Source organism: Branchiostoma floridae, chromosome 11, assembly GCF_000003815.2.
Source record: "Branchiostoma floridae strain S238N-H82 chromosome 11, Bfl_VNyyK, whole genome shotgun sequence".
NCBI lineage: Eukaryota > Metazoa > Chordata > Leptocardii > Amphioxiformes > Branchiostomatidae > Branchiostoma > Branchiostoma floridae.
In genome coordinates this window covers 19854127-19867365 of record NC_049989.1, presented here as the reverse complement: position 1 = coordinate 19867365, position 13239 = coordinate 19854127, and the positions used below count along the sequence as shown (strand labels likewise).

The window sequence follows — 13239 nt, the reverse complement described above, 5'->3', positions numbered from 1 at the left end:
ACCGACTTCTGATTGGAAACATTAACCTTTGACATGGATACAACCCGGAAACGCAGGTGTAGTTTCGAAACCTACAAACTTAAACAGTTGTCCTCACTTTGTGCTCACAAGCGTTATCTCTTAAAATGAACAACAAAGACAGAAAGCTGCTCAAGACGAACCATTTGTACCTTTTGAATAACTTAGAAATTGAGAGGGTGATAGAGGTCCTCTATGAAGATGCCAGGGATATTTTACAAGATGAAGACGTTGCAGTGTTGAAGGTGAGCCCACTTTAATAGTGCTTGTTAGCACAAACTTTTTCAAGCGAGTTCACATTCGTCGTAGACGTTTTTTTCTTTCTTTTTGTTGGTACGGACAAGGAGGTTAAACCCTTATTTAACCTCTTTCGTACGGGTTTTTCAGCGAGGCCATTATGGACAGACCGTCGGCACATTTTGTGGTCCCCTTTTGCCACCAAACACATAGCGTTTGTTCAACTCACGTACCTACAATTGTCCCCCAAATGCCGTCGCACAGGTATCGTGTGGCGTCATTGGCATAGCACTATACTAGTCCGTAAGGCTAAACACGTATATCGAACCTAGCTATAGAGGGTCTAGAATTAGACGTTGCAATATTTTGTTGATAATGCTACTAGTATGTTGATTTGTATTTGCTAAGTAAACTGAGGTCATCTCTTTGTAGAGCAAAGCTACCCTCAGAGAGAAGCGTAAAGCACTACTAGAGTTGCTGCCACGCAGGGGACCGCAGGCGTTCCAAGCCTTCTGCGACGCTCTGGAGCACGAGAATGTCAAGCAGAAGTACATCGTGGACCAACTCCTGGGAAGAGCAACCACTCCAGAAGGAGCGTCCTCAAATGTTCAAGAAACAAGACAGATAGAAGAGGGAATAAGCCAGATCGCTATTAGCGGTGCTAGTGGGGAACCTAGCGGTAAGACCTCTATTATGGCGCTAAACACTTTTACAGTAGAAGTTGATTGCACAACGGATTACCTTCTGTTTATTGCACTAAATCCCCAAACTGGTGCAGTCCAGTTGTATAACTTCGCATAATCTATTACACCACCCGGATAATTCCACGGAATATGCTGGCAAATTGGATGTGCAGTTAAACGGCTTCTGCTGTATTCAAGTATCTATAAAGGAGTTGGTTATGAGAGGATTTTAGCTCTGTGAAGGAAGTGTAAGCATGCTTACCCTTCAGAATAACACAAGAAGTGTGGACAATATGTCAAAGGTGAAGGCCATAGAGACATAAAGACACGTCTGGACATTCCTATACAAATAAAGGTAATGGTCCAGACAAGAACTGTTACAAGTCAGGGCCAGGGGCCTTTACCTTTAACACGTTACCAACAATGTCTGTCACAATTTCTTTTTTAAAGCATCTATACTGTTGTAGCTAAATACGCAAGGTTATACGCATGCTGGTGATGACAAAAATAGTACTAGTCTCTTGACAGTATTGTATACAAATATCGACATGCTACTTTGGTCTTTTGCCTGGCATTTTTCTTTCAGGACCATCAACTCCTGCGACCGTCAGCTTGGATGACACAGACGGCCCTATTCAGGTGAACGTAGAGCCGTGTACGGAGAAGTTCTTTCACAACATGAACTCACAGGTAAAGCCATGTGAGATATACTATGAAATAAAGATTGACTTTGCCGTGGTATGAAATTGAAATGAAATATCAGTTCACCACTTATGTGATTTAGCAGTAGAAATGTTCCTCATTTTGCCCCAATAGTAGAATGTGAGGTAGGTGCAATGAATGCAGTGCATGCAACTGTATATTTGTTTCAGGAAATTTGTTACACCATGGTGAAACAGCCCCGTGGTCTGGCCTGTGTCGTGAGCAACACCGTGTTTGATGCCAGTACCGAGCTAAAGGACAAGCCTAGGAATGGGGGGAAAGTCGACCTAAAGAACATCACAACACTTTTCAAGAAGCTCGGGTTTGTAGTGAGGGAACTTTGTGACAAAACAGCAAAGGTGAGTTTAAAGAAAACCACATCTCAAGCACGTATCGTTAAGAATAGCAGTCCTTCCCATTATTGATTGTCTACAAGCGTACCGTGCACAATTGCTGTGTTATAATTACGCATTTAGGCACTCTTTCTGGACTGCTTTTTTTGGACCTTATATGACCTCGTTTGTCAGCAGGTATGGGTAGCGCCAGATTACGAAGTTTCGTTTTGAAAACAAATCAAAGAGGTTTTAAATCCGGCGTAGGGTGACGATACGGCCGCTGTATATGGCCGAACGCGTGCCGAAACATAGATCAGCGGTCCGCGTGGCCGTAATCGGCAGTGTTTTTGTACCTGCGGGACCGGAAATCGTGTGGCCGTGTTGGACAGGTGGCCGCTAAGCCTATTTCTTAATCATTACGAATCCAAGGGACCGACAAAAAGTGGCCACTATGGGCAGGTGGCCGTTATGCAAAGGTGGCCGCTAATACAGGTTTGACTGTATTGCGTTAGATTACAGAGCAGTTAGCATCCACTAAAATCATTTAGTGATGAAAAAAAATTCTTTAAAGTTTGATTTCCGAGGAAAGTATGTAGGAATAATGTAGAAAACGACATTTTTTATCGACAGGAAATTAAAGATGGTATTCAGTCTTTCGCGAATGATGAAGCACACAAGACTGCCAACTGCTGCGTGGTGGTGATGATGTCACATGGCGTGCCGGAACACATCTACGGCAGGGACGGGCAGCTGGTCAACATCCCCAACATCATCAACATGTTCAACAACACGAACTGCACTCCACTGCGGGGGAAACCCAAGCTCTTCTTCTTCCAGGCCTGCCGTGGAGGTAAGTGGAAATCTGAAGTCTCTAATTGAAACATTTAGTCAGTGAACCGTTTCTTCAGGATAGTAAGTCTGATTGGTACACATTGTACTGCATCAAGAGTAACTAAAACGACGTAATAATGAAAATGTATATTGAATCTGTCAGCTGATTGGCAATCTTGAATTCGTTAACACTTTTAACATTTCTAACATCTTTTAACATAATTTTTAGCCAAAAAGAACACCCCAAATTCTTTCCAAGTCCATAGGTTGGGTTGTTTTATACGTTCAGACGTTGAACGACAGTTAGTGCTAGTCTCAAATGGGCCTGCCCACCCCGCCCACAGAAGGTACAGACTGATAGAAGTCGTGAATGTGCTAATGTCTCTTTCCTGCTCTTCAGAAACAGTTGACAAGGGCACGGCAGTTCCAGCCGTGCCGGATTCTGGGTCTTTGTTGCCGAGTAACTTTCTGGAGAATGCCATTGGTCAAGACGAACCTGACGGCGCGCCTGATCAACCAAGCAACACAGACATGCTGATATGTTACCCCACGCAACTCGGTAAAGTTCATATAAGGTTATTGTCCTGACTCAAAGTGCATATGGTGACATGTACATGTATGCTGACAAAAGCCATATCACGGGCGTAACGGTTGTAACATGAAGTGACAATGGCTCCTGTCGCCATAGTGATTATACACACCGAGAAAATTGCCGATAAGTACTAGGTTTAATGATTGGTTTTACCAATGATAGATAACAAAACTTTCTCTTACTCAGGGAACGTGTCCTTCCGCAACCCCGCCTGTGGCAGCTGGTTCATCCAAGCCCTCACCAAGGTCTTCATGAATCGAGCTAAGGACCAAACTGTTCTGTCCATGATGACAACGGTATTTGTCAACCATCTTGTTGTATTTAACAAAAATAGAGTGAAAAAAGCATTCCACCCGTCAATGTTTTCACCAGCTCGGTTCATCAATATATATATTCAGGTTCTTAGTTTTCATGGAGCACTAAACACAGTGTCATTTTCCAATAGATGTTGATTCTAGGAAGTAATGAATGCTGCTGCAAATGGGAGTTCTTGACTTATTCTCAACTTCTGTCTTTAGGTGAATCGTCTTGTGTCTGAGAATACAGCAAGCACATCGGATCCTGCATATCGTGGTGGGAAACAATCATCAGAGTGCATCCACCGTCTGGGAAAAGAGTTGTACTTCTTCCCTGGCATTACAAAGTAACGAAGAGTCCGTAGGAGACAAACCATGGTTTTATTGGCATGACGTTTACTATCAAGTATTTTCTATGCCAGTTAAAAATTCATTTGTAATGATATTCATTAATTCATGCCAAAAGTATAAATGAGTTCCTATGGGTACATGTTTAAGGCACCTCATAAAAAGTTTCAAGATATTTAGCTTCAATGCCATGATACAGGAGGTCGCAAAATAGTCTAGAATAGCCAACAAAAACATCAATAAAGGTCTGTAAGTCATTTGGCGGAAAAATGAAAGTTGAATCCATTTGACCAAAAGACATGACAAACAGTTTGAAATATGAATACATTCTCTGAATGTCACTGGTGAAGTTACTTGTAAACAAGTCAAAGACGTGAAAAAAATCTATTAAAATAAAAGTAGTGAACCAAAATCAAAATTCAAAGCACATTAATCTATAACATTTCTGCAACTCTATTGATAAAGCATACATTTTACAGTGAACACCAGTCAAACTACGTGCCAAAACAGCATCGCAAAAGCAATTCACAGCAACAAATGTAGTTGCATCTAACATGCCTTCCTCAATTGATCATCTTTTTTAAAAACTGATCATAGTTGGAAATTAAAGAATTTTACGTTTCCACTTTTCTTGGAACGTTGGTGGGACATTTATTACATGTACATGTTTCTAATCATTCGTTGACGCTGTACACAGGGTTCTGGTACATCTGTCTCGCAGGTTCTCGCGAGAGCTTCGCTCGTGGAATCAGCATGCTCTGTTGTACTCTTTCTGAAGGCCATTGCTTGCGCCTTGGCGTGGGCTTGCGACGGCTCTGTCAATTGAAAAATAGTGGGATAGTTTGGTTAACAATAAAGTCATATTACCTATACATACAAATTTAGGACTTTGCCTGTTCTGTTCTTGTTAGGTTTTCTCGTGACAGAACTAATGTTAGCATTTTATTGTGCATGTGTACTAGTTATCATTCACGTCTTGATTTCCCGACTGTTTCCTTACCTTTGTAGCACAGCAAATCACAAGTACTACAATAACTGTGACGAAGACTGCAGCTCCGACACAGATGACTGAGATGTAAATCGGGTCGTTGTACCATGCTGAAAAAAAGAAATGTTTATTTTTAGAGCTAAAATCTTGTTGCGACTGCCTTTTATTCATTGCCTTGTGGGCCTGTGTAGTATGGTGATTAGTCATTATCAATGTAGGAAAACCAATGTAACCAAACTTAACCAGTCTCCGCTGGCAGTACCATGTTTATAAATGTTACATTGAACAAGTAGGTCCTCCTTCCACCTCCACAGCAATTATAAAGAGTATACTATAAATGGTTAGTCTTTTATAGCAATGCACTCATCTCTACAAAAGTCTTGTGATTGGCTGAAACAGTTACTTTAGAACCTTGTTGTATAATATCTCATTTTCCTGCTCATTTGAAACTTTCAACATAAAAAGTCCATGGGCGATCAACAACGAAAACAATATGCTTACCTGCATTGTGTTTATCTTCAGTTACCCCTGGAAATAACACAAGGACACATAAAGACGTTGAATAAGAGGAGAAATATAACATTCATGTTTATAAGACCCTGTACTGTTAAAGACATTTTAATATCGTCCATCAATATTGATTTCAATATCACTTAAATATATTCATAAGAAATTAGTTACCATCCGCAATTGTATATTCAAAATCAATATCAGTAAAGCCAATTAAACACCCTTCGCTATATAGCATACTAGAAAGAGACAACAGTTAGTACATATATACCGCATTGATTTATCAAATATACAACAAAAGGGCATTAAACGAGTGGATAGAGTATTCGCCTTGCATTCAGTAGGTCGTGGGTTCGATCCCGGCCGAGTCATTCCAAAGACTTTAAAAATGGTACTTGCTGCTTTCTCTGCTTAGCACTCAGTATCAATGAGGAAGGGTAGGGGAGTTAAACACACATCACTACCAACGGACCAGCCCCCTGTTGTAATGCCTTGCACAAATATGTGGCCCAAGGGCTACAGAAATGGAGATGGGCGCCAACCCTAAGCATCTGTTACAGATGTCGGGCATCTTTAACTTTTAACTATACATAAAGGCTCAGTGAGAAGAGTGGACATACCTGTGATGCTGGTGACTGTGTCATCTATCTCCAGATCACCAATGTTTGTCTTCCCAGACAACACAGCCAGGACGGTATCGTTGGAAACGGGTGCTTTGAAACGCACCATGAACTCCACATTGATGCTTCCGGGACTGAATCGACAAACGTACGAAGCAGAATCTTAGAACAGACGTTGAATGCCGTTGCATAAAGACGGATAAATAGATAGATAAATAAAGACGGAGGTTTACGACAGCACTTTTGGGTTTTCAAACTACTGTGAATTAAACGATGCTGCTGCTATGCCAAGTGGGTAAGAAAGCGTTTACCAATTGTTGTTGTTTTTGATTATTTTCAAATACAATGCGCGTGTCTAATACATACAGAAAGAAATCATACAGGGATAGAAGGTAAAATTTTATTATCATTGTTGTTGTTTTGATTTAGTTTTATTATCATTATGATCATTATCATTCATTCATGATTTGTATCAATATTGTTATCATTAGTAGCATTCATTTGTTATTATCATTGTTTACATCAGTTTTATTACTATTGTTATTTATTAATTTCATTTATTGTTTGTAATTTTCTGTTTGCACAAGTAGTGTATACCACTGAGTGGACTACTCTGGGTATAAATGACAGAAATAAATAAAGATATGAACTAACTTACGAAAATCTGGTAACGTCAACAGAGTCGTATGTATCCCCGAGGTCGCTATGGCCGAACACATCATCCAGCTATAGAACAAAACATACACTCTGGGATTGAATGAGCTTTTTTATTAAATAAAAAACAATTAGAAAACAGGGGAAGACAATGACAATGGATAGATGTCATTTTTCTAAATTCTCTACTAACCCCTTGCTCGACTTCCGCAGCCAAAGCCTTGAACTCATCAGATGTTCTATCTCTCAGTTCCTCCTTCCAATCCCGATTCACTATTTTCACCATGCCACTGAACGAACGTGCTTCCACTACCACAGGCAGATCTAGGTGGAGAGGATGTGTACGGAAATTAATACAATATCAACAGCTGATATTAACAACATGTGATATGGTCAATGCATATGAACCTAGTAAAGGAAAAGTTCTAGTCTTGCAACTATTTTATGTATTTACATGTATCTATTTGTTTCGCATTACAAGCAGCCAAGGTCGTCCAACTAGCCGTGGCTATTACAAAGGCCTTGGGAGAGAAATACAAAATATATTGAGTAACACATAACTACGACTACGTGTAACTGTTTTGTTATCTTGTGGATCATATCTTCTACACTATTGATTCAGAAGTTATTGAAGGAATTCGCTCTTACCCTCTGTAGTTGCTCTTTCTGTTGTAGGAAGGGCGGTAGAGTTTTCCAATTCCTCTGTCGTGATGTCTGGCTGCGTGGTATAACCTGCGGTAGACCTATCGAAAGGTGTCGTTTGTGGATCAGATGTCGTGGCTAGCGGCGTTGTTGTCGGGAATACGTTATCTGGCACGGTTCCGCTGAACCCAGGAGACGTTATTATCACTACGACATTTGTTTCACAGGACATGGAATCCACGGCGTTGTCTCTGACTTCAACTGTCATTGAGACAGCTGAGAAAGGGTCGCTAAACTGCGGGACTGAATCAGTATCAACGTAGATGCGACCAGTTGACGGGTCAATGCTGAATAGGCTTGCCCATTCTCCTGTTTTGGACTTAAAGCTGTAGGAAACGTCACCGTTTGCACCGTTGTCGTGATCATCTGCTTCTATGGTTGCAACTGTTAACCCTGCTGTAAGATTGCGAGAAGAAATCTCAAGACTTTGATCTTCTGGACACTGCGGAGCTGTGTTGGTGCTTACATTTGTCACAATCATACGGATACTTCTTTCGTCTGTTTTTGGTGGTGAACCATGGTCTGATGCACTGATCCTCACAATGTGGGTACCACTTACCAAGGCGCTCCTAACGGTTATACTGCCGTTTGTGGCATCTATTGAAACAAGGGGGCTGACACTTGCGATTCCGTAGGTGATTCTGGAGTTATCATAGGACCTGTCAGCATCAGAGGCTTGGACAGTAGTCACGTGAAAGCCGACAGGGGTGGTGGTTTGAAGGTTATACTCAGTGTTAGGAGGAATGTTGATGACCGGTTTGTTGTCATTCTGGTCCGTTACATTTATGATTAATGTGGCTGTTCCCGTAAGTGTCGGTACCCCATGGTCTAATGCTTCGACAATGAGACTAAAAGAATCGCGCTCCAACGATTCAAAGTCAAACTCAACGGCTGAAGTTATAACTCCTAAAGTAGGATGTACCGTAAAGCTTTCATCATCCAAACCTGTTTGGACAAGCCTGTACCTGACCTCACCGTTACGTCCACTGTCAGTATCATTTGCAAGCACTGTTACTATTGCCGTACCGACCGGCTGATTTTCGGGTATTGTGATAGCGTATATGTCCTGCTGAAATATGGGTGGGTTCTCATTTGGCAAGTTCTCTTCACTGCAGTCGTCCCCTTGGAACCCAGGGAAGCATTCGCATGTGTTGGGGGCGACACAGTTGCCTTGGCTGGAGCAATCGCTCTTGCTGCTGCAGTTCGCAATGTTACAAGAGCCACCTGACCAGCCAGGATCACAGCTACATGTGTCGAATCCAGCGCATCGTCCGTTGCCTAAACAAGCATTTAAACAACATTTGAGATAATTAAAACACATGTACATAGGGCTAGCCTTGCTGAAAAAGCTGGAATTTGTACAAACCACTCACTAATACATTGATATGGAATGCTAATAACATATAATTATATGGTCTATAACATTATCTACAGCCCTCTTATCATTGCCATCAGCAAGATTTCACGTTTAATGCGCGCTCTGAAAGGTCTCCTATACAGTCCCAGAGTAGCGTTTGGAAGGAGGCAGCCGTGGTGGCAGTGCGAGTGGCGTGAAGAGATGATGTTCCAGAGTGACGTAAGTCAGTTGAAAAACATGTTACAGATAGGACTACCATACATTGATGCACGGTAACCCATCAGCACTCACCTGAGCAGTAGAGCAATGCTTCACAAGAGAAGCTGGCGCAGTCATTTCCGGTGTACCCACTGTCACACTGACACAGGTTGGGCTCTATGCAGCTGCCGTGGTTAGTGCAGTTATTCTGTTCAGTGCAGTCTGGGTGATCACAGCTTGCACCGCTGAACCCTGAAAAGCAGCTGTAACATAAAAATAATCTCAATCGGAGCTGGTCCTTAACTTCTGGAAAAATTGGACCTAACAAAATTTTGGATTAAAAGTAGATTTCTTTCTGGATGCCTTTTCCTTGACAAAGACTGGAGTATGTCGAAATGTTTTTGAGTCTAAACTCTGATTCAAAATCACTTTAACCAACATAGACAAGCATAACAGGAGACATGTTTAGCGGCAGAAACTAATGATAGTGGATATGTGTTATACAATATATAATGATATTTAAACGTACATCAGCAAGCATGTTGTAGTTTCTCTAACAGCGACATTTATGAGTGTACTTTATTGCTTAAGGAAGACATACCGGCATTCCTTTTGCCCACCAGAACTGATGACGCAAGCACCATTTTCGTTGCATTCTTGCAACTCAGGACAGCTTTGAACCTGACTGCAGTCCAGACCTTGATACCCACTGTAACACCGGCAGGTGTTCGGACCGATGCAGTCTCCTTGGCGGGAGCACTGGTTGACAGCAGGACAGTCGGGTGTGACACAGGAGCTACCCGTCCAGCCCTGCTCACAGTAGCAGACGTCTATGTCCACACAGCGGCCGTGTCCTATGTGTAAAATTATGTTTTTCCATTAGGAAATAATTTAAGCGTTTCCAATTATCGCTTTCTCTGTCTATACTAGCACTCATCATTTGGATAAGAGTGTAGTTGCAATTGAACACACAGACCACTATCAGTGGATAGACTAGCCCCCCTGCTGCAACGCGTTGTGGCACAGGGCTACAGAAATGGGTTTCATGTAAAACTAGGAAAGAAATATGTGATGAGTCCAACTTACCAGAGCAGTGATCCAATGCTGCACACGAGAACTGGTCACACTTGTCACCTGTCCACTGCTTATCACACAGACAGGTGTCGTAGTCTACACAAACTCCGTGGTCTGTGCAGTTAGCAACGTTTCCGCACGTGGGTACCTTGCTGCAGTCTTCACCTAGGTAATACAGATGTTGACGATAAGAAGTAGTGAACCATGTTGTCTTTAACAGTAGCCTCGAATACTAATTATATACTCGAATAGCTATAAGTTCACATAAGAAAATTTGAATACATAGAATCTGATGAAGATGTCATAAATGTACCAAGTCCATCAGTATGTATGTGTAAATGACATTATCAGTGGAGATGAAACTTTTCGTGGCCAACACTTAATCACAATTCATAAGTTTCTCAAAATTCTCACATAGAGCCTCTAGGACATTCCTTTTTGCCTCACAAAGTCACAATACTATATTCAGAGCAGGATCTCTTTGCAAAAGAAGTAAAGAAAGGAGATAACCTCTGCGCAAATTGAATAGAGACGGGGTGTGATAAAGGCTATATGGCCCTTGAGACCCAATGCCGACGTCGTGTGGCTGTAATGTCAAGTCCCGGAAATTGCAAATAATGGGTTCATTCCATGAAAATTTGGGTTAGTTTCCATTCTTCACATAAAAGTAGTCTTCATTCATAAAAATCATAAGCTGTCATCATGTTGACTTACCGATGTAGCCTGGTTTACACCAGCAGACATTTGTGCCTATGCAGATCCCGTGGTCCTTGCTGGTACAGTTTCGTAGGGCGTCGCATGTAGCTACAATGGATGAAACAGAAAAGACCACGTCAGCACTATGGTACATTCGCATTAGTTATACAAAGTAATAAACATGAATTACTATGTGTATTGAATGTCCTTTTAGTTCAATGTATTCTAAGCGCCATTCATAAAGCATTTACACATTACCTTGTTGATCACAGGCTGCTCCCTCCCATCCGGGCTCACACCTACAGAACCCCAGCTCACACCTGCCGTGATCCTCGGAGCAGTCTGTGCAGTTTCCATGGTTACAGTCTTCACCAGACCAGCCCGTTATGCAGTCACAGGTTCCGTTTACACAGCGACCCCTACCTGAACACTGGTTTGGGCAACCTGCGATGGTACACGTATTAGTTTGTGATAATTGTGTGTGGAAATACGCTAGGGATTGCATTGTAATTGTTTTTACAAGAAAACAACCTATTAAAATGTTAAAGAGAAATTTTCAGTTAGCTGTCTAACTGCTGGAAAAGTGTAGCCTGGTATCCAGCCGTGATATAGCTCCCTATTACTAATTGCGAAGAGGCCCAAAAAGACTCGGGAGCTATATTACGGCTGGATACCAGGCTAGGAAAAGTGAAGAAACCATCATCATTGCTTGCAAAACCAGTACTGAATAGCAAGAAAGCTAAATTTATACCTTTAAAAGCCTCCTGCTCAGTGAAGGTTGTGTCATTGGTGATCGACACGTCAAAGATGCATTCATTCAGCAGAATGCCGGTCAACCCGAGAGCGATGCACATCTCTTCAGCTTTCTGAAAGACAAGAAACGAACAAGATATTATGTATTGTGTGTTATCCACCGACATCGATAGTCTATTGTTTATAACGTTTATACCAGGGCAAGGTGTTGCAATACTCAAATTGTGGGTCTACTATAATCTCCAAGCAGATCCACGGTGGCGTAATATAGTATCAAACCCAACGTTTGACTCCCTTGGCTGGCTATACTCCTTGGCCAGCTTGCCTTTGATACTATATTATGGCACCGTAGGATCTGCTTGGAGATTAGGTCTACTAGTACTTAAAGATATTAGAAAAAAGATCAGGAGCAGTCGTCAGATCAGCCAACTTACTTCCTTTTGCTCCTGTGTCAGCCCATCTATGCCCACAGAAGGGCGGTGTGCCGGGTCAGAGTAGGCAGGATCCATGACATCATCAGGATGGAAGTTAGAAGAGTTCCATGACCAGGACCCCATCAGACCAGAGCCGTAGTGAGTTTGATTTATACGCCCTATAAATCAACAAGTGACTCTTAAGTCTGATGAGTACATGTAATAGTATACTATTGCTTACTCACGTTTATAAAACTGTTCAAAATTGTTGGAAAAACAGTATCCCTTTGCGCTGAATAAGATATTTTGACAATTGAATAAAAAAAGGTGATTCGGAGCCATACTCTTCATTCTATGACATATTATTTTATATATCACGACTTACAGGTTTCAGCAAATACCGAAGAGTCGTTGACGTTGTACACAGTGCCGCCCGGACCAGTGAAGTCATTGGCATCATCGTCATCCATGAGCCCGCACAGCCCCTCCGTTGTGCCCTTGAACGTGGCAGTGGGGCTGAACAGAATGTTTACAAACTGCCGGCCCATCTTTGGTGAGTACCGGACGTCAAATGACACAGTTGCTCCTGTTATATTTGAGAAGAAAAACGATGGTTGTAGTAGTAGTAGTAGTATTCAAAATCGATACCATTGCAAACCACTGCCATTATCAAATAGCACATAGGGAAAATTGCTTATGAAAAATAAACAACTCTGAAAACACAAGTTAATTGACAGACCAATAACAGTATATTCCCGTAAATAAGTTAAGTTATACCAACTCTTACCTTACACTTCCTGCGTCTGCCTATTGTGTGGGGTTATATTCTAGGACTTTTGATCCAATTCTATGTTAATTATGTTCATGTGTCTAGAATATACAAATATATCCTAATGTCAATAGCAGAAATGTTGACAAAAACACCGCTAAAACACAGTCTCACTATGAAAAACGTAGACTGAAAAGAATGACTGCATAGAATCATATAATAGGTACTGGATAGGTTTCTACACATTTCATTAGCTCGACTAAGCACATAGACGTGTTCTAATTGAAGGGACACAACCTCACCTGATGCAAAGGTGATAGAGACGATGATAACAGCCCCTGACTCCGTAGCGTTTGTAGAGGGTTGCTGAGCAAGCAGATGTATTGTTCCGTTGTTGAGAAGATACTTCTCTCCGACAGAAAGTTGACACAGTTCACCATCAATCCTAAAGTGACCAAATGAT

At 41.7% G+C, this 13239-nt stretch overlaps 4 protein-coding genes across 4 annotated transcripts; 1 reads left to right on the top strand and 3 right to left on the bottom strand.

The window, feature by feature from the left end:
• Window positions 1-70: 70 nt before the first annotated feature.
• LOC118425349 (caspase-2-like) lies at window positions 71-4045 on the top strand. The gene is made up of 8 exons (XM_035834158.1): window positions 71-263; window positions 688-934; window positions 1525-1628; window positions 1811-1999; window positions 2606-2825; window positions 3207-3365; window positions 3585-3694; window positions 3917-4045. Exons 1-8 carry the CDS (start codon window positions 126-128, stop codon window positions 4043-4045), a joined length of 1296 nt encoding a protein of 431 aa, XP_035690051.1. The 5' UTR covers window positions 71-125.
• Window positions 4046-4553: 508 nt separating this feature from the next.
• On the bottom strand, window positions 4554-6288 carry LOC118426435. Its single transcript, XM_035835813.1, has 4 exons — window positions 6161-6288; window positions 5532-5558; window positions 5043-5140; window positions 4554-4857 (listed from the first exon to the last, which is right to left on the bottom strand). Exons 1-4 carry the CDS (start codon window positions 6267-6269, stop codon window positions 4717-4719), a joined length of 375 nt encoding a protein of 124 aa, XP_035691706.1. The 5' UTR covers window positions 6270-6288; the 3' UTR covers window positions 4554-4716.
• Window positions 6289-6814: 526 nt separating this feature from the next.
• Window positions 6815-9136, bottom strand: LOC118425348 (cadherin EGF LAG seven-pass G-type receptor 2-like). Its single transcript, XM_035834156.1, has 4 exons — window positions 9130-9136; window positions 7463-8794; window positions 7008-7138; window positions 6815-6886 (listed from the first exon to the last, which is right to left on the bottom strand). Exons 1-4 carry the CDS (start codon window positions 9134-9136, stop codon window positions 6815-6817), a joined length of 1542 nt encoding a protein of 513 aa, XP_035690049.1.
• A 928-nt stretch (window positions 9137-10064) lies between these two features.
• Window positions 10065-13217, bottom strand: LOC118425347 (tenascin-like). The gene is made up of 8 exons (XM_035834155.1): window positions 13079-13217; window positions 12393-12593; window positions 12029-12186; window positions 11593-11707; window positions 11100-11285; window positions 10860-10949; window positions 10158-10310; window positions 10065-10099 (listed from the first exon to the last, which is right to left on the bottom strand). The coding sequence occupies exons 2-8, from the start codon at window positions 12553-12555 to the stop codon at window positions 10065-10067; spliced, it is 900 nt and encodes a 299-aa protein (XP_035690048.1). The 5' UTR covers window positions 12556-12593; window positions 13079-13217.
• Window positions 13218-13239: the final 22 nt, after the last annotated feature.